The sequence below is a fragment of the Molothrus ater genome, chromosome 1, assembly GCF_012460135.2.
Source record: "Molothrus ater isolate BHLD 08-10-18 breed brown headed cowbird chromosome 1, BPBGC_Mater_1.1, whole genome shotgun sequence".
In the NCBI taxonomy this organism is placed as follows: Eukaryota; Metazoa; Chordata; class Aves; order Passeriformes; family Icteridae; genus Molothrus; species Molothrus ater.
This window is the reverse complement of record NC_050478.2, coordinates 61,811,334-61,835,918: the sequence shown is the minus strand read 5'-3', so window position 1 is coordinate 61,835,918 and position 24,585 is coordinate 61,811,334. Positions and strand designations below refer to the sequence as shown.

Sequence of the window (24,585 nt, the reverse complement as noted above, 5' to 3'; positions counted from 1 at the left end):
AAATTGTGAACTTTGGACAATAAATGTTTCCTTCCAGACAACATGGAAGGGAATATTTGTGTTGTTGAGAATGGAGCTCATGTTCTTTATAACACTAGTAGAAAAAATGCTTTGAGATACATAAAAAACTGGCTTTATTTATGCAAAATTCAGTTTTCTTTCACAACAGAATCTTTTATGCATGCATCTAGTGCTTTTCTATATTTAATAATCTGTGAATAAAACCTGGTATTGCAAAAAGGGGTTAACATTAAGTAGCACACTGCCTGACCAGTTAAATCTGTGCATATTAGTTGTACCTTAATTATGATTTGCTCGTATGAATGTTGCTCTTGCTCGTTAGACTGACTGAGAATGAAGAGTATTTAAATGCAGACAGATCCACACTCAATCTTGTGCTGAGTGTCAGGCTGTCAATTACTTACAATACTGTCTCATCCCAGCAGTCCTTTGGAGCTGGAGCTTCTGGTGAATTACTAGCAGAAAATAAAAATCACCAGTAATTGAGCAATATGTTAAAAGAATGGGAAATGCATATATGGGATAGTGCATTTGTGCTAAATAAAAATAGGATTTTTATCAGTTGCCATGCACTTCAAGGCATTGAGGTAGAAGATATTGTCAAACTTAGAGCTTGCATAAAAACTGTGCCATCTTTTAATATTTCTGCATTCATTGTTAAACAAATAGCATCTCACTTTCCTAGTTATTTATATTATAATAAGTAAAGTTCTACCAACTACTCTCCATGCTGTTTCAAAAGCTTCTAGTTAGTTTAGATGCATAAACCCTTTTGTTTTCTTTGATAGATGAGCTGTCACATTCCCTGTGCTTTGCAGCATCATCTACATAATCTTCAGTAAGACTGCTTGCTTTGTTAGGCATTGGCATTTGTTAAAAAAAAAGGTTGATTTTCTTGAGGTGAAGATTTTCTTTAAAAATGAGAAAAATAAAATACATTGTGTTCTAGAAACTTCAATAAAACTGCACAGTAATATTTGCTTTGTGTTGTTGTATCACTGTTAATCATGGAAAAGATGTAAAATCTCTTCTCATTCTTGGATTCAATTGGTTTAGCTCTGTTAAATTGCAGGGGTTACTGAAAAATGTGAATTCTATGATATAAATCTCATCGTTATGGTTTGCAATATTTTTATTCTGTTTTACTATGAAATTTAGGTCAGCTCACAAAAGGAAGTGATAGTATTTGCCTAAAGGTTTAAGTTTTGATTAAAACCTTCCAGTGTTTTCCTTCCACTGGAACCTGCTAAAGCAGTTGCTATTTTAGATCTTGTACCTGCTTGTTTGAAATGAAGGGAAACAATAGAGAGGCTCCCTGGCACTGCCCCATCTTGGTACAGATAAATTCTGGAGGGGTGTGCAATTCATTCTATGTCTTCCTTCTGAGCAGAAACCATCAATTCTTTTCTATCCTATGGGATTCTCATTTTTGAGCTGGAGAACAAATTCATGGTATGGATGAAATGAGCAATTCATTTCACTCATTCAGCTTTCTGAAGACAAAAAGTGTGACAATCCTACTTGCCTATTGTGTGTGCCTCTCTATGCTTTAATTAGTTTTCAAGGTTTTATTAGCATAAAGTATGATTGAGACAGAGAGTTATTTAAAATAGCAGTGTGCTGTTGCAATAAATCACCTTTTTAGGGACCTTCCCAATAGGTGTTTCTAATACATATTGAAAAAAGGAGTATTAATTTACCTCTGGAAAAAAAAATTTCATTTGAGGAGTGCTTAATGATGAGAAATTAGGGAGGACCATAGAGAAAATTTTTTAAAAAAAGGTGTCTTTTCTTGCATGTCAGAATTAATAATTTCACAAGTAATTAGTATTAGCTCTTTGGTTGGCTGGTTTGAAGTCATGAAACCATCACTTTAACCATTAATGAAATGTACATTTCACCTTAAAATGAATCAATTTTTGGAACTGGACAAACAGCACTCTGAAGCTCCACAAAGGCTCTTTAAGATTGTAACGATGGCTGCAGCAGCAACAATAACAGTTCTTATCTTTGAAAGCACTGAACCATTTTCCTGCATGGCGCACAGAAATTAGTGTGGTATCATGCTGAAAGTGTCACTGAATCAGCTCTGTTTTGGTGAGGTGGAGACTCAGATGTGCTTGGGCTCAAGGCTCATCACAGGCTGAGTAATAAGCAATCCACCCAATGGAGATGGATAACATTTTACCCAATGTAAAGTCAGTCTGCTTTAATATTGGAAGCAAATTGTGATAGGGAAGCCAGCTTGCTCATTGTGAAGAATTTCAGGAACCAAGGTTTAAGATGTCTGTACTGGGAGTTATTGGTTTTGTCAAAAAATATGAATAAATGGTACTGTGCAAGAAATTTCTTTTTATTCTTGGTTATAACATGTATAATCTTAGAAAGAACCATATCTACCTGTTAATGGAATAGGAGAATTCTCGATATTTTTGTGTTTAGAAAAATAGGTACCTAGGTTTACAAAATTAGGTACCTAGCGTATTTGGTCATGTGTGTTTCCTTTGTGCACTGACTCATGGGAAGAGATGTGAAAAATTTCAGCTGAAGCTTTGGACTGTGAATGCAGTTACTGTATTGTGATACTATCTGAACATCACTTCTTGTGCAGGAACTCGAGTTAGCTTGTGCTCTTGTTTAATAAAGGAAGATGTGGCAAGCCCTTCAGTGCATATTAGGTGATTTTGGTATGGCATGGTTTACCTTCTTTTTTTTTAAGAGATTAGGCTTAACACATATTAAGCTGTGAGGAAGGAAAAAGTAAAAAGTTGCTTAGCTAGCCATGGTTTGTCTGTTTTCTGAGGCTGGAAGCAGTAGAGAGGTCCCACACCTAGGAGAACAGCTGGGAGCAGCTAGGCTGAGCATATGACTCTCACGGCTAGTTTTCCTATCAGCAAATCACAGCTTGCAGTCTGGTTTATATCCACTTCCAAGGGTGGCCTGAGCTAATACCAGTTTTCTGTTTGGTAATATAGAAGGCATTTTTCCCATATGGCAAAACAGATTTTTGCCCTCCATCTGGCAACCCAAAGATTTGATTTTAAGCTTCAAATTACATTGGTTAGAATTGCATGGGCTTTTAGCTGCTCCAGTGTGACCTGCCTTTATCCTAATGACAGGATAAAGACCTGAGCATGTCATGTCATGTTACATGGGGTAGGGGTTGCCTCTAAGCTTGCCCATCGTGTGGCTTCAGCATATCTCCCCTGGTGAGGGAGAGGCACAGATGAGGGAGAGGCACTGCCTTCCAACCAGTGTCCTCAGGGACATCCCACATGCTCTTAGCTTTTTAAAGCCCCATTGCTCACAGGGGGTGGGAAGTGGGGGAGAGTTCTCTGTTCATTCGTTTTAACAAAGCTGCTATGGGTTTTCTAGACTGGATCATAACTGTGTCATCATTCCCATGCCTGCATCACAAGATCACATCTGTTCCTGAGCTGCACTGCAGCAGAGGAATTTATAAAATGGGCCACAGCCACTTGATTTTCATCCAGACTGTGCTGGTGGTAGCACCGCTCAGCTTCTGAAAGACAACAGTCAGCAGACACCCCTCGTGACATATCCCAAAGTAATATCTGCCACAAAGGGATGAAGTTTTGAGGGAGTGCCATTTTGTCATGTTTCCATATGGACGAGGATTTCTTTGGGCTTCACTGCTGGCAGAGGACAAAATCCTTTTGCTAGCAAGCAAGCTGTTCATATTATCATGACTCAAACACAAGACAGAATTCAAATACTTGGATTTTTGCCTGCTTTAGGTAAGGGGAAAGAATTGCTGTCTGAACAGCTTGCTGGTACTGACATAAAGATGCACAGATATTGATGTTTATTGTCTCTGCAATTTTCTATGGTTACACATGGTGTCATTGCAAACAGTAGGTGTGATTTTCTGGTTAGGTGGTTAAATTTGTGTATTGTAATTGCTAGGATAAAGTACACTGACTAGATAGAAATCTTTCTAGTAGTGTGCTTTGTGTTCTAATGTACTCCAGCTGCTAAGGACTGGAAAAAAATATTTCATATGTGATCAGTATCCTAAAGGATGCTTCACATACATTGTTATTTTCCAAATGTAGATGACGCCTATTTTTGTAGAGTCAGGTTAAAACAAATTGTGCTACTTTTTGACCTTTTAGTTCCCACATGATATTTCATTTTTGTGTAGCGCATCCCTTCATTCATAGACACATTATCAGATTCCAGTGAATAGCAAGAAAAGGCAATCAGCCGTTCCAGTCATGATGAAAGACAGAAAGTTTCTTTCACAGTGATATAGTTGCAAAATGTTGTTCATTTATTGTTTCCAGATGGGAATAAAATTCTTGATTGTTTTTTTTTTCTAACTGAAATATGTAATTATACCTAGTAATGCAGAGCACTTCAGAAAAAAATAAATGTATATAATTATAAAAAACCAACAGGAAATAGATGTTAAGCTTAGGATGTTGAGACATGGTGAAGTAAAAATATGCATTAGCCCATGATGTCCTTCAAATACTCTTTAGGATATTAACTAATAGTTTTATTCAGTGATATCTATGTGCAATCCGATATTCTATGTGCAATCTGTAGTATGGGAAAATCTGTCAGCATTGACTAAGTATGACTGTTAAGTGCAGAGTAGTTGTAATTTGATCAAACCTATGTGGCAAAGAACGTCAGTGTTATTTTAGTGGTAGGGAGGATGAAAGATAAGACTGGAACAGTCTTGCCTTAAAGCTACAGGTCAGAATGTGATATTTCTATCTGAACAGTGCAAACTTTGTAAGATTGATTTATCCAGATTTCTGATGCAATCGTGCAAAGCTTTTGTTTAAGTCATTATTCTGTTTCCTTCTGAATGGCTCACTCAGAGTTTCTGGTTATGAAAGGTAAATTTGAGACCACCAGCAGTACTTAGAAGTGAATGACAATGAAACATTGGGTAATCAGGTGTTTCTGTCTTGTGTTTGGTTTGTGTTAATAATTTGTGTTGTGCTAAATTCACGAAGTTAATCGTTACAATCCTCAAGTACCTGGTGGGAAATCAGTTTATCAGTAGGATCTTTGATTCAAAGCACATGCAGTGCATTTTGTGTAGCTTTAGATACAGAAAGCAAGTAAAGAAAGGAGTTCACAGTATAAAGAGCTGTTTGCAACCTCCTCATCTCTAGAAGGAGCTTTGACTGTCCATAAGACCCCTGAAACCCTTGACCACAGCAGCTAGGCTGTGTTAGTGTTCCCAGACAGACCATGTGTGTGTTGCATGTGAATCTCTGATACACAAGGCAAGCAAGTTACTTTCTAAAGAATGCCACTTCTTTTGATATGGAGTATCTTTCTGAACCAAAATGATGCAGTGAAATAGTCAATAATGTTTTGGGCTTACAGTTGTAGCTTTTACTGTATGCAGGGATCTGTAGGGATAGTTGAAAAGTTCAGTTAATTAATGCCAGGCATTTTGCATCCCATTGGTACAGAACCATGGGTAATTACTTTAAATGACAACAGTTGTATTCTTAATCTTGAAAGTTATCGACAACAGTGATCGCACAAAACATGTGTTTTCTTTCTTTACATGCGGGATAACTGGAAGAAGGAATTCTGATCAGTCTTGTTAAACACTGGCTGGTGGACACCATTGGTTCGGTTCCTCTTACAGGAAGTGTGGTCAAAAGCTCCCTCTTGGCCACATCCCCCTGAAAGAGATTAACTGTGAGACCAGCTTCTGCCTGTTACTGTCAGACCAGCAGCTAGTGGCTTTGGGGTTGGTTGGGTGCTTTGGTTTTTTTTGAATCCTCTGAGCAGGAAAACCCTATTGAGATTTTAGAATTTGATTTTCATTCTTCACATTTCACCATAACATTTTCATTGTTTAAGGTGAATATGAGAAATAAAACCAACATTTGCTATTTCTACATTTGTGACTTTAAAAATCAAAACTTTGTGGTAAAAAAAGATAGGTTTTTAAATAATAAGATATTATAAACAATAAGATATTTTTAAAATTTAATATTTCTATCACAAACAGACACAGTGAATCTGTTTGGGTTTTTGTTCTATCAGATGATTCTCAGCCTTACAAAAGCTGGAATAAAATAACACTTAAATGATTTCTTACTCTCAAAAAGAATTCACAAACTGATCTCATATGTAAGAGTCTGTTATTCAGAAGATGCAAAATTTGAGAGGAATGGCAAAGAATATTTTTTCCTATGTCATAGGGTGAGTTGTTTTTAAGAACTTGGCAGATTTAGAAGCACGTTATGAAACATGACTTTCGTTCATTCCTTATATCATAAATCTGTTTTTGAAAACTGAATCAGGTACTTGGAACCAAGAGATAAGCAGAATAATAGGCTTGTAGTCCATAGCTTAATTTTCAGCTCATATTTTTCGTATTTTAGAAACATATTTGATTACTGATAAACAGAAAAGTCACAGATGACTACAAGGATGCTTCATATAAATTACATTCACAAGATTTTCTAAAGCTTAAAAAAGGAAGGTTTCCCACTTTTAGGTACTTGTTCTGTACAATTTCATTTTTGAAAATATGTTCTAGCTGAACATCTACAATTATTAAGGACACAGATAAGTATAGTTCCATTTAAATTGGACACAAAATCTGTGTGGATGCATGGTGGCCTTTTCTTCACTCTTTTTTCATGAGGCCAGCTACCTCCAGCTTCCACTGAGAGCCAGGTTCACTGCACGCAGCCTTTCTGTGTATCAAATTGTGTGCAATTCTATGTATTAAATTGAGTTTACATGCCTGAGATGGAGTAGCTGTTGCCTTGAATAATGTAACCACTTCTCTGAGACATTTATGTAATAGGATCTTGGACAGAAACCTTCAAAACTGGTTCCAGAAGTGATTTGATAGAGTTTTGGGTTTTGTACACATCTGTTTGTCAGATAAAAAGTGAGTATCGAGAGAGCATTTTTTTCTTCTTGTTCCAAAAATCAGTGCTTTAAAAACTGAGCTCCTGCAAATGAAAAGGCATAAGGATGTCTGCCTTCTCTTTGAACAATCTAGGGCAGCCTTTTAGAAATGCAGAGAGAAAATCTAGATGCATGACTAATATTGCTGATTAATGGCCCGGAAGAATTTGTAAATAGCTGCAGCTTAAAAAGTAAATATGGCAACAGTTATGTGTTGTCAGCCAGAGTATCTGTGACATCAGAGAAAACAGGAGGAGTGGCGTGAGTGAGCCTGACTGGAGCACACAGAATGCACTGGCAGAAGAGCAGTGCTCAGTCCCAGGCCATTTCCTGTATGCCCACAGCTCAGGGAGAAAGGGAAAATCAAAAACCATATGTGAAGATGTGCTTGTTCATAGAATATGGTTCTTTGTCCAAGTTCACTTATTTGTTGCAGGACAAAAATTAACAAGCAGTATGGTACCATATTGCATGCAATCTCAGTGCTGGTTGGTTTCAACTTTAAGAAATACTTAAACTTTGTTGCCTGACTGTATGTCCTTAATTGGTTAAATAATAAAAATGAGAGAAACTGGACCATCATATTCTATTCTCTGTCTCACATTCCTTCTCCTTGCCAAGCCTCTGTTGGGAGGTTGGTTTCGCTTTCATTAGGTGGTTTGGTTTTGCTCTTACCTTGTTTCGCTCTTACCTTGACTTTTTCTTCCCCTGACCTTCTGCATTTGTACAATCTGTACATTTGTATCACATCCTGTTTTAAGCTGCCCCCTGATTAATTCTACTCAAATTATAGCCAAGCACTTTTAATTTCAGTCCTTTTCTCTGAAGTAACACAGGCAACATTTCAGACCAGTATTGGAGCATGTTTGCAAGTGATGAGGTGTACCTTAATTAGCAACTGGCCAACTTTAGGGATGCTCCAATTACAGACATTCTCATTTTGGTATCTGAGAAGTTACTTCATTCCAACAAGAAAGCAACTAACCCTTGCCATATTCTGAAAACAGCCACTGTCTGAAATCACTGATTTTCATAATACTTTGCCTCTAAAATTTTCTTTTAATTGTGTAATCAATACAACATAGGGAATGTGATCCCTATCTCAAAGGAGATTTGATTTCATCACTTTCTTCTTATTTTCTCCTAAAAAAAATTGCTTTCAGATATTTACACCTGTCCCTACTGTTTCAAACTGGGCTGGGGCAATTTAGTATTGTTTGGGTTTTAGAAGTATTACTGCTGATACTTACCCCATATATTAATCTGAGTTTTCTGTATTAGTTTCATAATGCTTTAAAACTTCTTTTTCTTTTAATAACTCTCAGGAAATGGCCAAGATTCTCAATCATCCAAGAGTGTATGCTTTTCTGCACATACCAGTCCAGTCAGCCTCTGACAGTGTGCTCATGGACATGAAAAGAGAATACTGTGTGGCAGACTTCAAACAAGTAGTGGATTTCCTTAAAGAAAAGTAAGTCTACTAATAATTGAGAAAATGACAGTGTTGGGTTTGTTGCAATGTCAAGAACATGTGGCTGAAAACACAATTATTTGCAACTTCATAATTAAGGTATGAAAAAAATGAGGTCCTTTAAGCTTTCAAAGTCTTTGAGTTTTCTGTAAGCCCCTTGATGTGGTTGGACTCAAGCTTTTATAAGCATCTTAAATCTCTGCATGACATGCTTTTAATTTGTCAATATATTCCCAAACTTTTTTGAAAAAATGCATTCTTAAATGATTTTTTATACATAAACTACTATATATAGATTGCTTGAAGTTGGAGTTACTGAAGTTGTCTTTAATGCGGCTTTAGAGCATTGCACACTTTGCGTACAGGAGATGATCCAGCTCCAGCAATTGTAAATGGCTTGGTTTTGTGTTTGTTTGTTCTAATAAGTATTTTATGTCATATATCTTATGTAAATTTGCATCAATATAGTAACACTCTAATCTTGTTTAGGGGACTGATGAGATCTAGATTAATTTCAAAATTATTTCCCTTAATAACACAGCTAATTGTGAGAAATGAAAGAATGTATCATTAATGTATTTGCTTATGCTGACACCAAGATGAAAGTTGTATCTACCTGCAAAGCATTTGTAACTATAAGTAATAATTTCATATCCAAGAAAGTATTTTCTTAGCTTTTAAAAAGTTAATAGTGACATATTTTGATGGGTATTTCTGCACTGATTGTCAAAAAACCATGTGTCTGGAGAATAATTTCTGACACCTTGTTTGGCTACTTTCTCTCTTTCTGCTTTCTTTGTTTGTGTTTTTGTTCAATGACTTAAGGCAGTGACATTGTACCTTTGACTCTTACCTTGCATTAAAATACCGGTACATCAAACCAATCAAACTTTCATAATCAGTTTTTTTGTGATAATTGAAAAATTGAGAAGTCTAGCTATGTAAAACATGTCATCTAATAGCTGCATGGGAATTAAAATATGTAAGAAAGAAAGCCAACTGTGACACAATAGAATCTGTTTTGCAAACTGAATGTGTAATTTATAGGACATTCCTATGCATCTAGGACAACTGATGGAAATGGGGCTGCTTGTCTTCATACAGGTTGATTTGCATTAATTTTCCACCACAAACAATGCCCATGAATTCTTGGCACTAAATTTCATGTGACTATGGATCAGTGTTAGTTTTTAATTAACAGATGTATTGTATTCCCACGTATCTTAAGTGGAACTGTGTCAGTTTATGTCTTAGTTGACTTGAAGTTGATTCATTATTCTCTTCAGTAGTTTTAGAATTGGAAGCTATTATCATAACAACAGCTGGATTTTTGATTACCCAGTATAGCTGGCACATGTTGGGGCATATGGGGATTTATTAAATCATTCAGCTCTTGCACACAGCAAAGAGTGAATTACTTAATACCCAAATTTAAAACAGCTGGTCACTGAGCATATAGTAATGTATGTCATACGTCTTTTTCCAGGGCTTTTTTGTAGTGAACTTAACAAGGAAGAAAACTGGTTTGATGTCTTGATTTTAAAGAACAATAAACTTTACTTATCCTGCTTATTAAGAAAATAGCAAACTATCTAGTAGTTCCTGTTAGAAAATAGTCTCCAGATATTAAGATGGAAAAATCTTTGAACTATATGGCAGCAGGATAAAGAAGCCATGCAAGGTAGAGAAAATGTTTTGGATATTTGAACATGTGCTCATCTGTAAAATGCAAGGTTTTTTTCTTTGCCCTTAAGAGTATAGAGTCTTTGTTTGTAGACTTTATTCTCGTGACAGCAGCCAGCTATTTCATTCTCATGTAGATATTCCTTTAAGATCTCAGCACAAAATTTACCAGAACTTAACATAGCTGCAGACAAGTCCAGAGCCTAGAGCCAGAATAGCTAAAAATTAATATATGTTTAAACTACTTTAATAGCCAAAAGGGATTATCTCCCATTTATCAAAAAGGTAAAATAAACCAAAAGTAGAACCCCCTATATCTCTTTTCTCTATTGCTGGGGCCATAAAATGATCTAGAAGCTTCCTACACAAAATGTACAAGGACTTATCAGTAGATTCGAAATGTCACCTTTGTCTCTAGAATGTGACGTCTGCTCTAATAATAACTTCACCAAGAATTTTATGAAAGCAATACTTATATAGGTTAACCTGCTGAAGAAGTAAAGCCATGCATCAGGGAATGCTAATGGTTATCAGTTAAGTGTTTAATAACTTGCATTCAGACATCTAAGCACATAAAATTTAGTCCAGCAAGTAAAAATGAAAGAAAAAAGGAAAAGAAACAGCTATGTCATAATTTTTGTTTTGGAACCCCAAAGACATAACCAACTCATTTCTGAGTCTTTTTCTCAATCAGGCCAACAAAACACTCCGGGGCTTTTATTCTCCAAGATGAGAAAAATGCTTTTACTTCCTCTGGAGAGCAATAAGTGACTGCAGAGGCATCTTCTTCAGAGTGAGGATTTATTTATATCCTGCTGAGCACAGAATACCTCATAGAGAAGTTAGAGTTCTCCAAGAGTACTCCAGACAGAGTACTCTCTATATTGAAACTCTCTTTTTTAAAAGAATGGAGCATTCTTGACACTCTGTTCTGTGAAGTTAGAAATGTCACACTTTTCCTCTTTTTGAGGACTCTCTGCAGGCATGAGCAATAGAAATGAATTTTAAAATTTAGTATTGATGTTCTAGTGCTGGCTTTTGATATGCAACTCTCTGTATTGCAGAGCCACTCTCCCTAACCATGTGCCAACATTTTTGGTTTACTATGAAGATCAATAGCAAAATGCATAGAATATAAAGCAAGAAAGGCAAATCCATTAGACTGTGAAAAACTGAAGTACAAAAGGCTTCATTTATACTTTTTTTTTTTGAAATTCCTTCTATCACATTTTGCACTTTTTTGCACTGAAATTTCAGTATGTTTGACTCTTCAGGAAAATACTGTTGAGCAGTTGATCCACCGATCTGCATATATCTGGAAATCTAATATATAAATAGAGATATATAGATATATTTCCTGAGAATTTATTTTTAAACTATTTTAGAGAACAACAGCATAAAGTGAGGATGTATTGATTATTATTGTAGAGGGTGTGCAGAGTCTGTAGGGATTAAGTAAGAACTAGTGCCCTGGTGTATGGTCTCTGGGGGCTAATAGAGTAATCTGCAGGCACTATTCACAGGACTGATTCCTGCATGAGTTTGCAACTAAATAGAGGACTTCTAGAAATTGCTGCTAAGTGAATTTAATCCAGAGACAGATTTCGTCTTTTATCATAAAGTCTTCTTTTTGGTGTCATTATATCAAAATATGCGCTGTTTTTCAAGTGATCTCAACTTTCAAGATTCAGCATAGATTATATTTCTGAAAGGTGATGTTTGTAGTTGCAAAAAGAGCAAGACAGCTTTAATTATCTTGAAGTTCTGAAACTTAATCCCCTGAAATTTACTTTTGATGGTAAAAGCAAACAATTGGAATGTATTTGAGTTAAAGAAACCTGAGATCTGAATGTCATATTTTGTAATTGCTTGAATAATCAGCAATGTGAATATATACCCATTAAAAAGTCCTTAGACTGGTAATGTGTTTTCCAAATTTGCTTTTGTTGCCCAGACTATATTCTCTTACCTTTTTGGTTTGTGAAGTGATTGTTCATCAAAATTTATATTTATGTCTCCTAATACTGCTGCTTGATAAGAGATTTGTAAACCTAAAATCTAGACAAATAGAAAAGTAGGGAAATTTAGAGCTAGACTGAAAGACTATACCTTTCTGTTTTGGAGAACAGAGTAATTCTGAGGAAAAGCTGGGTTTGCCTCCCAGTTTGTTTTTGTTTGTCCCCTGAGATAGGAGCATAACATTAATTGTGGAGGGTTACTGCTGTTCATTTGAGATTGTCTCATAACTCAGACTGGAAACATTGGAGCTTTCCAATATCATCAGAAGGACAGCAAACTTGGTCTGCCAGCAGAGAAGCCACAGCTCTGTCAGGCAGAAAGTTCTGGGGTTTCTTTTCACTGGTTCTCCCTTTTCCATTAAAATCTGACCTACTCAAAAGCCTCTCTGAGCCTCCATTAATTTTTTCTGTAATCAAGCCTTGATTTTTCAGCACAGGTAGATACATAATTACTGCGGTTGGAAGAAGGCAGTAAAGGACCTAAAGTGAATGTGTGCAGTGGAAAATAAATCACAAACTTGAAAGGAAATTATTCACTCAAGTGCAAACTGAAGACCTTATTGCCCAGCATTACAGACAACTGCCTGACGTCCCAGGAAACTAGAGATATTGTCCAAACTGAGAGAAGGTGTTACAGAGTCCTTTTGGGACAGCTAGCTTCAACAAGGCTCCTTACTTCCCTGACATCTACTGAAAGTAGAATCAGAGGGCCATGAAAAGAGTAATTTTAAAATAAGCACTTACTATTTTTATATACCTTTTTCTACTCACTTTCAAAATGCAGGTAATTATGAAGTAGACTATATCAACTCCCTCACTTTTTTACAATGTGAATGTGTTTCATTTTCTTTCTCAAAATGCACTTCTGTTTCTCAGAGAGAGACGTTGTTGAGCTCATTTTGCAGACGTGTAAATCGTGTCCCTAACAAACCTTGACAAGGCTTTCAGATTTGGGCTTTTTTTAATGGGTTTTAGCACATCTGTTCTGTCAGTCTGACTACTGCAAATGCAAATGTCATCTGTTTAAAATCCTTATTACGTTCTCTGCTAAGAAATTGCTGAGTGTATTTGGTACTTATCTGTAATTTTATACCTCAGTCTCTAGACTCTTCTCTCTACTCTGTCTTTTGTCTGCTCTTGGAGTCTGAACTAATCACTTTACCAAACATGTCTCTTTTTTTTTTTCTTATGTTTTAAATTAATTGAGTGCCTTTAAAAGGTGTTGAATTAGCACCAAAAGCTAGAACGTGGGTGTTTTTTATCAAATAGTACAGAGGTATATTCAAGTTTGTGTCTAGACTTGACCCTAGTGCTTCATGGTGTAACTTTTGATGGACAAACTCCTTTTTATCACAGGATTAGTTCTCTTTAATTGTCTTGAAATTTAAATTTGGACTTTGGTAGGTTTATAACCCTTCCTGCCCTGCATTTGATTGACAAGGTATTGGAAAGAGGTGAAAGTAGGCTAGAGGTTTCAAAGGTGCTGAACTAACTAATTGTAACATGACTTCAACCTAGCTAAATGTTGTTTTAGGAGGACAGTCTTTCCATTTTGGCCTGTACAGTACTTTGCCCTTTTCTCAGCTAATGCTACTGCACCCTTACTGTTCAGCAAGGAGATACATTTTTCCTAGTGAGGGAATGAAAGGCAGGAAGGCAATATCTGCAACTTCTGAATCTTTGTCTTCACTGTTCTACAGATTGTAATTCAGGTTTTGGTTAGTTCATGGAGAGATCTCTTTACTGCCATGGTTTACAGGATTAGATTTTTGCCACTTTGTAAATTACTAGTCACTGTTCGGTAGCCATAGTCTTTCATGCCAGATGCATCAAGAATATTGGAGTTTTCTGGGCTGTCAACTCTCAGTTATCCTGTTGTTTGTGCATCTTGTCGGTTCACGTGTGAGGATGTACACATAAAAATACGCAAGTCCCAAGCAAATCATGTGATGTGATGTTAACATAAAATAATTCCAAATTTACAGACTACTTTGCAGATTAGTTGACACCAAATGTAACTTCAACCTGTTTATTTTGAGGAAAATACTGTATAAGGAGCTATGATTTCAAAATTTCCATGCTCTGTAATTTTTTTATATTAAGTCTCTTTGGATTCTGGATCACTTTGGGTCTGCATACTGACCTGTTTAGCAGGATGTGCATGCTTATGGGTACTCCCATTTTACAGCATTTTCTTCTATATAATACACAGGTTTTTCTGGAGATAAGAGAACCATTATGTGAGGGTTGGTTTGGGTTTTTTTTTCTCCTGGTTCTCAGGTTACTATTCAACTTCCACAGTAAGAACTGGAGGGTGAAGCCTGGGAAATCAAGTACCCAGGATGAGCCCAGCTTGCTGAGTGCAGACTTAGTGGGCACACAGGGCATTTGCTGTTCAAATCCTTTGAGATCATTACACTGTGATGCTCTGCTTTGGCCAAAATTTCAAGGAATAATTTTTTGAATAGTTGCTGGAAAGAGAAGATATGTGCCCTGATGAAATGTAAAAGCAATTTCATCTGATTATTATACTTGGCTTACAGTCTGGCTTACTCTTTTTGCTAAATATAAGTAGTGAAATTGCTTAGACGGATACTCTCTGTATGCAGTTATTATTAGGCTCTCCTTTTTCTGGGCAGCCTCATCTGCAGTTTTCTTCTGAAAAATCCTAATGTGGGAGTATTGTTAGATGATACAGTAGAAATTAGTAAAGTACATCTAATTCAGTTTCTTCAGTGTAGCAAGATGGTATCTTTTTTTCCTTTTTTCTTTTCCCCCTGAAGGCATGTGAATGTGTTCTTTGGAAGTAATGATACAAAATCTGTAGTAAGGATATAAGGAAGGAATGCAGTAGTGAAAATAAGTTTTAAAGCATTTAATATTTATGAGTTTAACTTCTTGTTTGTACTTACTGGGATATTTCTCTAGTGTTTTAAAGCAAAATAGCTAAAATCACTTTGGCTTTTTCCTGAGTACTTATTTTATTGTGATTAACTTTCCTGAAACACAACCTGGGGAGGGAAGTCTAATTTGTTTTTAAAACAATAACTGTAATTAATATCAATTTGCTTGATAGCAGATTGACTTGGCAAGTAATTCTCAGTTTTAATTTGCTCCTAAGCTTTTAAGCATATCCAAACATATATTAAGATGTATAAGTATTTGTGATAGCAGATTAGTACAGATATAAATATGTGTACACCTTATAGTGCTCAGATATGCATCAGAAAATTCTGATGATGACATTAAATTTTCATATTTGATATGTTTCAGAAAAGTATTTCTTCATTTCAGTGTGTATTTTTTTCACATTTTTGCCATAGTACCAAGTAATGAATTCGTTTTGTAAGCCATGTTATTCTGATCACATAAGACAATGTGACACAAAGGAGTTTTTGATGAAGGTGGTAGCTGGCCAGCTGATAAGTGCTGATTGAATCTACATTTGTCGAACTTTCAGGGAAAATCAGTTGAAAAGAATGAATTAATGAAAAAGGCAATATTTCTGTAACTGTTCGGTACCTTTAATGGTTATTTTTTTAAACACAAACTGCTTAAATGAAGAAAACTAGGAAACAGAAATATACAAAGCCTTTTAAACCTCTTTAAAAGTGTAGCTATCCAATTAAAACTGTTGCATTCAAGAAGAATGATAATTCTGCTACCCAGAGGTTTTGTCTGTATATTTTTTTGGGGACAGTGGTACAGATTACTTCGGCTAAGCTCAAATTTTGTTCATGTGCATCTTATGTTGGTCTGTATAAAGTATTCAGAAGTTGATGATTCACCTCTTTTTTAGTAAGAATGTCATTTATAGTTGTAAACTTAATATTACATGGCAAAATAGTCACAGACCTGAAACCTTAAAAGGTTTGTGCATAAGACAAATATCTGACTATAACAGATGAATGTTTATTTTCCACAGCTGAACCACTTATCTCATGCACTTATAATTATTTTTGTCTTTCTATTTTGCTCCTCATCATTATGTAGAGCTGTCATTTTGTTTAGTAGGAGTAATTGACAAAGTCCAGCTGTTAAATTACTTCATAACAGGAGGACAGTATTGCAAGTCTGGTTGGAGGACAGTATTGCAAGTCTGGTACAAGAGTAAATGTACATTCTTCTCAATCCGCCTACTGGAAAGTTGTAATTCAGATGCTAGTTCAAGCTGGAAAATGTTAGTATGTCCAAACACCTTTCCCATAGGAGAAGAGAAAGCTAGAGTGGCTGATTGTAAGCCATTTTGTCTTGAATCTGGAGAAAATATTTATTAGTAAAACCCAGAGGCCATAGAAATAAATTATCTTATGGTTTGCTGGGTCAGATGCCTCCGTGGTTGGCCTCTGGAGGAGCCTTGGCCCTCAGCAGGGGAGGCAACTCTGAGATCAGAACACAGCTCCGTACAGACTTGCAGTCAGCTTTGGGGTAATACCTTTTGAACATCTCAAACCTCAACAAATTTGAATCAGTCTTCTACAAAAAGCTTTGTATTACAGAAGAATACTGATCTCTCTGAGCTTTTATCTGCCTTGAAGGATTTTTGTTGAGACAAACTTCTCAACAAAACATAAGCCGTCAACTTACTACACAATGGTACACACATCTGAAAAATGGGTTGTGTGATCATAGAGCTGCTGCTGAATTTGTACGTGTGTGTGTGTGTGTGTGTCCCACAGTTGATGTTTAGCCACTGTGCTTGGTGAAGGGAAATCTACTGTCCCAGACTCTGCAGAGTGAGGGAGGCAGACAGACAGACTGTAGAGTTCAGGTTTGAACAACAGATTGGCACAATTTTCCACTGCAGTGAGACAGCTGCTCCCACACTGCTGACTTCAGATTTGGGGAGTACCTGACTCACATGTTTATTCCTAGAAATGGCTAAGGCAGCCAGCTGGACTCCCAGCTGTGACCTGGGAAGTATTTTTCCATGTAGCATACTCTACCCCTGCAGGCTCCCTTACTATCACAACCTTGCCACACTAACCAATACAACTTTCTGTGGGAAATAGGAGTCCTTATTGCCATTTATCATAACATAGTGAACAGAACTGTTAGTGCTTTGCCAGAGTATTTCAGAGTGATGTACAAAAAGAATGTCCTAGTTATCTGGTTTTTGTCTTCAAAAATGTTAAAACTCTATATAAAAGATCAGACATGATTTTGTTAAGATTTACATTCCTGCTTTGTTTATGTCTTTAAAATATCATATAGAGTTAACAGCACTAAGTCATAACATGCTTTGCTGCTGCTGGTTACCTTAGATAATTTAGTTATATTTTCTACAGAATGCAAATTTTTGATGTATTTTGAGAGTTTTCATCATTACAAGAATAGAAGAAGTTGAAGTCTGTCTCTTAACGTATGTTTTCACAAAATACAGCTTTTACTTGACGGCATTTAAGTGAAGTACAGTAATTATGGCATTAAGTGATGAGATAATATTTCTGTGTTTTCATTAATAATGCAAATAAACATATTTTTTTCTTAAGGCAAATGTTCAAATAATTCTTAAGAACAAAAAATTGTTTTGTTGATTGAACTAAATGTGCATTGAATCAGTGATTATGTTAGTACAATGGCAGTGGCTGGGGATTTTTAATTCTGTTTTTTGTAATGTAGCATTTCTATGGGATATGTTCCCATCCTCTGCAAAGAGTTTGCACAGAAATTAATTGTTCCTTCCATTAGACTTCTGGAGCATCCAGAAGTTAGCTTTGACGATTTTCCTTTCATTTTTTAACTCTGTCATAAAAGCCTGTTTCACATCATCTTCTAATACTTTTGATGAATTCTTGGTATTAATTTATCCTTTCTTTTTAAACTTCTATCCTGAGATTTTTTCCTCTGATCTGCTGGGTTTTTTTCCCCTTGAAACAAGATTTTATTTAATGACCTGGTATAAATGTGATTTTTCCTATTTCCCAGAATGTTGGTTTGGTTTGGTTTTTTTTTTTAATTTTCTGATGGACTTCCTTCATAATAAATAAAATGCCTTTATTACATTTACTTTTATTTTATTACTTTTTTATGGGATGAAAAACACATTACATCTGAATACCTTGTCTTTCTGATAAGTGAGCCCTGACCCAGAAACTCACAATGGCATCTTCCAAGTATTTACTTCCTAAATTCAGTGTGCTGTTTTGTCAAGGAAATCCCTCACAGTGCAAGTTCTCAGTTACTCCAGTAGCACCTGCATTGCCTCCACAGAAAGCCTGGCTCGAAGGCTTGGTGAGGCACCTCAAGGTGTGTGTTGTCCTTGTGCAGCTTTCTGCCAAGTTCTGAAACCTGAAGCAGGCCCAAAGTGTTTTTGCTGTGGGAAATGGTGCCTTTGCAAGTTTGATAGGTGCTCATAACCCAGGGTTATACTGAGATGCCACTGTTGCACCTTGTAGGCTGCCACAGTTAACACAAATTGACCTTTATCACCAAAACAAGTTTGTTCTGGAATTATTAGCTGTGATTCTGGCGGACAGGATTTTAAAGTCTTGCATCTTTCTATTTACTTTTGCATATATACAATGGATTTTAGGCCTTGCATTATCTTTTGGGAGTTCACTACGATCATTGCCTGTGAAGGTAGCGTGTGTTTTAGCTGGAAGGAAAAAAGGGATTTGAGTTCTCATCACGGATTCTCCTTTTGCTCCTGTTTTCCATAAAGGCAAGGTAGCCCATGTAGTATTTCTGAAGTCCTTCTTCAAGGTGACGTCCACCATTCAGCTATTTTAGGAAAGTCATTGTGCCTTGTTTTTCTCCTTAAACCTCCTGCTTTCCTTTACAGATACTTATTTTGTATCCTGCCTGCATTTTACCTTCTGTATGTTAGGGAAGAGTCCTAAAGAGCAATCCCTGAAGATCTTGTATCTGGTGATGAAGAGTTCAGGCAGGTTAACAGATACCTCAGACTCTCACAGTAGATGAGAGGAATGTTACAAAGTTATGAATAGGGTTCATCTGCTGCTTCTTTAATAGCTCCTTCAGTTAAACCTCACACAACTACACTCTGCATCATACCTTTGTATTTTTTTATATGTGAAGTGGACATTTGAAACCACTTACATGTTTGCTAAGTGCTCCTGTGCCTAGCAAAAAGCTGCATTTGCCATAGCTGTCTTTCAGTCTTGGTTCATTTAGAGACACAATGTGCCTGTCTTCAGATTTTCCATATGCTTAGATTATTTGCAGTGACTGCAGGAGTCCCTCTGAAGAAGAGAGGTTATTTGTTTGCCCGTAACAGATTTGACTTTGAGATATGCTGTCTGCACATTTAGCCCTTCCATTTAGATGTGTTCCTTGCTTAGATCAAATCAGGGGACTCTGAGGAGGTCTGGGCTGCTCCTGTTACTACATGAACTACTGGCTGACAGATGTGGGCCTGAAGGATGTTTCTTTAGATACTGCTGACATAAAACACATCATAGTTCAGTGCTTGCTTACACCACCATATGATTACATGTAGGCGACTCATCTTCTCTGGTCTATAGCTAGATAACTGGTCTTTGCCCTCTCCTTAGAATATTTCTTCTATTTTTTGTTAACGGCAAGCCAGATGCCAAAGAAATTTTGTTATTGCTACTATTTTTTAGGGTTCAGTTTTTCCCTAAAGGGAGAAATACTAACATTTAAACCTATTAGGCTGAAAAATATGGTATGTTCTAAAAAAACAAGAAAAATAGAAGAAAATGAGAACTGTAAAATGTAATTAATATTTTCAGATTTTTTTTTTCTGATAAGGTAAAACCCTAAAAAACCTTTAGAGAAATGCTAACTAGTATGTCTTCTACTCAGCCGATAAGAAAACCCAACCTACTGAAATTCCTGGAACTTCAACGCTGGCACTGAAACAGAAGGAAAGGAGGTGTTGTGAATTATAAAGACTTGCAATAGATCACAGAGGCTGAAGTATTTTTCATTAATGGACTCAAAGGTTAAATCAATAAATAATTTCTGAAGTTTTTCCATGTTTTTCTATCTACTTCAAGCATGTCTGAAATTCCCACCCACATGGAATAAGGATTTTCAGAATGCTGTTACATAGATGGTAGTTTTGTATCAGTTGCTCAATATTCTCTCCATAATGAATGAGTTTAAATTGTTTGAGATACAGCCTGTTTCATCCTTAATGATCCTGATTTGCTACTTCCTTCAGACTTCCTTTTATACCATGCCTTCTGTTTTTTTCGTGGTTGAAAAGCCAGTGTCTGTGTTAGGCCTGACACATTACACCCAGACATTGGATTTCAGCTTGGGACTTTAGTTTTTGCACCAGCCTTGTGGATCTTGCTGCCTAAGAATTCTTCCTATTTTGTGCTGGTATTGCAGAGCCAAAAGGGCACTGTTGTGCCTGGCAGGCATTTGACAGGTTTTCCAGGTTTTCTTTAACTGATGCCCGAAGGCTATTGTGGAACATTGTGTGATTTGATAAAATTGGTTTCAGTGATACAGTCTGAATGCACACACTGCTGTTTCCACTGAATAGATTCGATTCCATTTTTATATTCTACTCCCTCTGTATTGTACTTCGAGTATTTTATAAAATTATTCATTACATTTAAGTGGGCTTTAGCAGAAGGAGTTCATGGTAATGATTACATTCAAACTTGTGTTCAGCTTGCAAAATTGAGTAGTTATAACCACCTTATTTCATTCATTTGAGACATTTTTTCAGTTCTCTCTGTATTGATTTCATTTAATTCTGCAGTTTTAGCCTGCTACAGAAATTTGTTGGCTTTTGGGGAGGTCTCTTCCCCTGCAAATTGTAATATGATTTTCTGATTAGAATGTTGGGCACCTCAGGAAAAACATTTTTTTTTTTTCATCGCTGTCAGTCTTGCTATCAAGATCTCTCTCTTTGTTTCTATACTCATCTCTTTAGTAACAAAAGTTTTCAATTTTTTTCCTTTATCAGAACTGTTAGATTTAATGTTCCCATCTGATGACATCACTGATGTCCTTTCATAATGACGCTTTTGAAGGTTTTCAGTTGTCTTCCATTTCTTTCTTAAGTATTGCTTTTTTAACTTTTACCAACTCTTTGGGGACTGATGCTAGTTCCTGAGCAGCTGCCTTGCTCCATCCTGATTCTTATTTAGTTTTCAATGGTAAGCGTCCTGCCTAATTTACTAACTGTGGGATCTTCATAGACTGTTTGGGTTCTGGGACTTCATGTAGCAGGCCTTTCTGTCTTACCATGTCAAGACAGAAAAAAATCTGTTTCCCTTAATCTTTAGATATTGCTCCTGTGCTTTGAATCACATTGCTAGACCCAATTGGTACTGATCCTGTCTCTTAACTAATTACATGTATTCATATGTGAGAAAGAAGTTATTCATCTCAGTTACATCTTTATTCATCTTCTACTGCTATTAAATTTACTGAAACCTTATTCCCTAAATACAATTTTCATACATTACCTATCCAATGTTAATGGTTCAATGATGCCAAAGAGCTTTAGTTGCCATAATTGGTATGCTGTCATATCTTTGAATTCTTAATAAAACATACTTTTAATTTTGTCTTTGATGATTCTTCAGTGATAACAGCATATTTTAGTTTTGTGCTAATTCTCTTTTAACTTTCAGTCACTGGCAGGTTAAATTAGGTAACTGCTCACAACATCAAGTTGCCTTAATTATTTCTCCACAATATGAGTTTGTTAACTCTGAGGGCTTAATTTTCTGGCTATTTTACTTCTTTACAATGTACAAACACATTTATACAGTGTGTGCTTGTCAGCAAACCAGAGGACATCTGACACATGCAAGCCCAAAATATGAAGGTGACCACCTTCCAGCCTTTTGTTTGAATAGTTGCAGTTTCACTATCTTTTCTAAAGTTCTGGATTTTATTTGGACTTCATTAATAGCTTTGCTATTATTGCTTAGTAATACCTCTTCTCATATTGACAGGCAGTATTCCTTTTATGTTTTTCTGAAATTTTTTAAAATTTCCTACTTAGTAACCCTACCCTTAGGCAGCAAAGTGAATGGATTGCTTGAATGGATTAAGATTTGTGGCTGTGTACAGCCTGTCAAGAGTCCTCAAAAAAAAGGCACCTGAACTTCTACACATTTAGCAGTCCATTATTTTATTTAAAGCATTTGACTGTGACAATATACACTAATAAAGATACGGTAAGCTATCCTAATTGTCAGTTTTAAGGTATCTGCAACTTGGTGACACACTGAAAGTGAAGTAGTTCACTGAATTGAACAGAGAGAAATGGATAAGAGCTTCCCTGAGGCAACAGTGTCCATTGATTTTGTATTGTTTTAACTTTGTCATTGGCAAGCTAACAGTCTACATTTAAAATACCATCCTTTCTTCTCCTGATTTTGCCACCGATGTCCCCCATGTGCTGCTTGGTGTGCATATATGAATCTGAATGTCCTTCAAAACTTTTGAAGGAATGCATGCACTAATTACTTCAGTTGACCCCAATATTCTAAACTGATTCTGTCTTTTACAAAGAAATGGTCTTAAATTACTGGCAATTCTAGGCAAAGGAAGCTGCTACCAAAACATTACAAACATGAAGTGTGTAAGAACATGGCTAATTGAGGCCATTCTTCTGAGAGGTTGACTAGGTACTGTTAGAAAACTGTTCAGGACCTTTTAACTGAGAGGTTAACTAGGAACTGTTAACTCTTTTAGAGCTGATTTCCAGGTGATTTTGCTTTTTCTGCCTAGTGTCCTCAAGCAACATAGCAGACTAACCATTTCTCCACTTGGAAGACAAGCCATAATATTTAGCTTTAAATTGTGTCTTATTAACTGATACATAAAATAATATTTTATTTTTATGGACCAATCCTGTATAATCTCTTGTATTCTGAACTCACCTGCTGTTTGGGTATACCTGAGAACAAAACAGATACTTCTCACAGCCATTCTGCTACCTTCCAGTTAGCCAAGTGAATTGTTCTTGCTCATAAAGATGGATATTATTTCTCGTGTGATTTCTTTAAATTCAGATTGTAATCAGAGAATGTCATGAATGGGATGAGACAGTGATCTGCAGATGGTGTTTGTGGTGTATTATCACTCCAGTGATGCCCATTACCTTAACAGTCATGCCCAGTTCTTTCTAATTATTGTTTCAATTATATTTTTAAATGAATGAATGAATAATTCTTTATACATGCCCTTTGAAATATTTACTTCATAATTTCTTTAAATTTATTCTTGCAAGGTAAATTCTCTGTTTCCCAGTGATCCAAGTTATATTGCATTATGCTGATTGAAGTATGATTATATTGAAATATAATTAACTTTATCTTATCACACTTTAATTAGTAAAGCACACTGGATCTCTTTGAAGTTAAGCTTATGGGTTTTGGCTTAATAAGGAAATATCATTGCTTGTGAGTCTGAAGTGTTACTTCTGAAAATATAATTCTGAAGCTATACAGGTGGTGTGTTCTGAGTACATCCTAATCACTGTGTCACACTTGGGTCTGAAGTGTTAAGACCATATAGTCACATTTGCCAGTGGATCATGAAATAAAAATGAAAAACTTTGAAGTTACATGATAGCAGCTTTTAATCTTTGCGGAGTAGGGAGGGGATGGTATTGGAATTTTGAGCCAAATACTACACTTTGAGAAATTTTTTATTATTATTCAAATTTGCTTTTTATGCTGCTGATAGGAGTAGTAGTTCCCTATGCAACCCCTTTCCTGTATATACATTGCTTTCTAAGGGGAAAAGAAAAGTTTTAGAGAGGTGACAGTAAAGGGTTTTGACCTACCAGATAGTTGATACTTGAGAGATGCTGGCTCTGAAAAATTCACATTTAAGAATGTATAGGAATGTACATCAAAAACTGTCTGGTGTAGAACTGCAGCATTGTTTATTTAGAGTACATGAACTGTGATTTAAATGCCTCTAGCTAATATTCAGGAAAACTGGTTATGGCTGCTAAAGCCTTGCCCTAGACAACCTGCCTGCTGCTCTGTTAAAACCGTGACTCTCAGGTTTAATTATAACAACACATTCTTCAAGTACTGTGTTGATAAGGATGTAGCACATAAGCTGCTGTGTTTTGGATGATCAGCTGGTGTGGTAAAAGTTCTCTTTCATTAGGTACTTTGAAAATGGAACGGAGGTTACATTAAATTTAATGCACATCATGCCTATGTTTTTAAGTGCTGTTTCCTTCAGTGTTGATCCTTTCCATGTTGATGTTTGCAACTGGAAAACTTTTTGTGTGATGATTTCTCACAAAGTTGTAAGACAGAAAAAAGATACAGTCAATTTGTTTGTTTAGGTTGTGATGTGAAAGAATTGTGTCTCTTTTAAATCTGTCAGCTGTTTGGGGGAAACTCTTTCAAACTATGCATGTTTTTTTCAAACTCTTTGTTTTAATGTATGTCTTGCCATTCTCTGCTCTTTCCCTGTGCTGCAAAAGTTATTAATGTAAATTTACGATCTTGAACCAACACCTTGGAATAAAACATCTGTTCC

General features: G+C 36.1%; 1 protein-coding gene across 2 annotated transcripts in view; it reads left to right on the top strand.

Annotated features, from left to right (window-relative positions):
- Positions 1–24,585, top strand: part of CDKAL1 (CDK5 regulatory subunit associated protein 1 like 1) — a 379,738-nt gene that overhangs the window by 241,867 nt on the left and 113,286 nt on the right. For both annotated transcript variants that reach the window (XM_036400051.2, XM_036400056.1), the window contains exon 11: positions 8,271–8,416. In XM_036400051.2, coding sequence (XP_036255944.1) covers positions 8,271–8,416 — 146 coding nt within the window. The remainder of the gene's footprint in view (positions 1–8,270; positions 8,417–24,585) is intronic.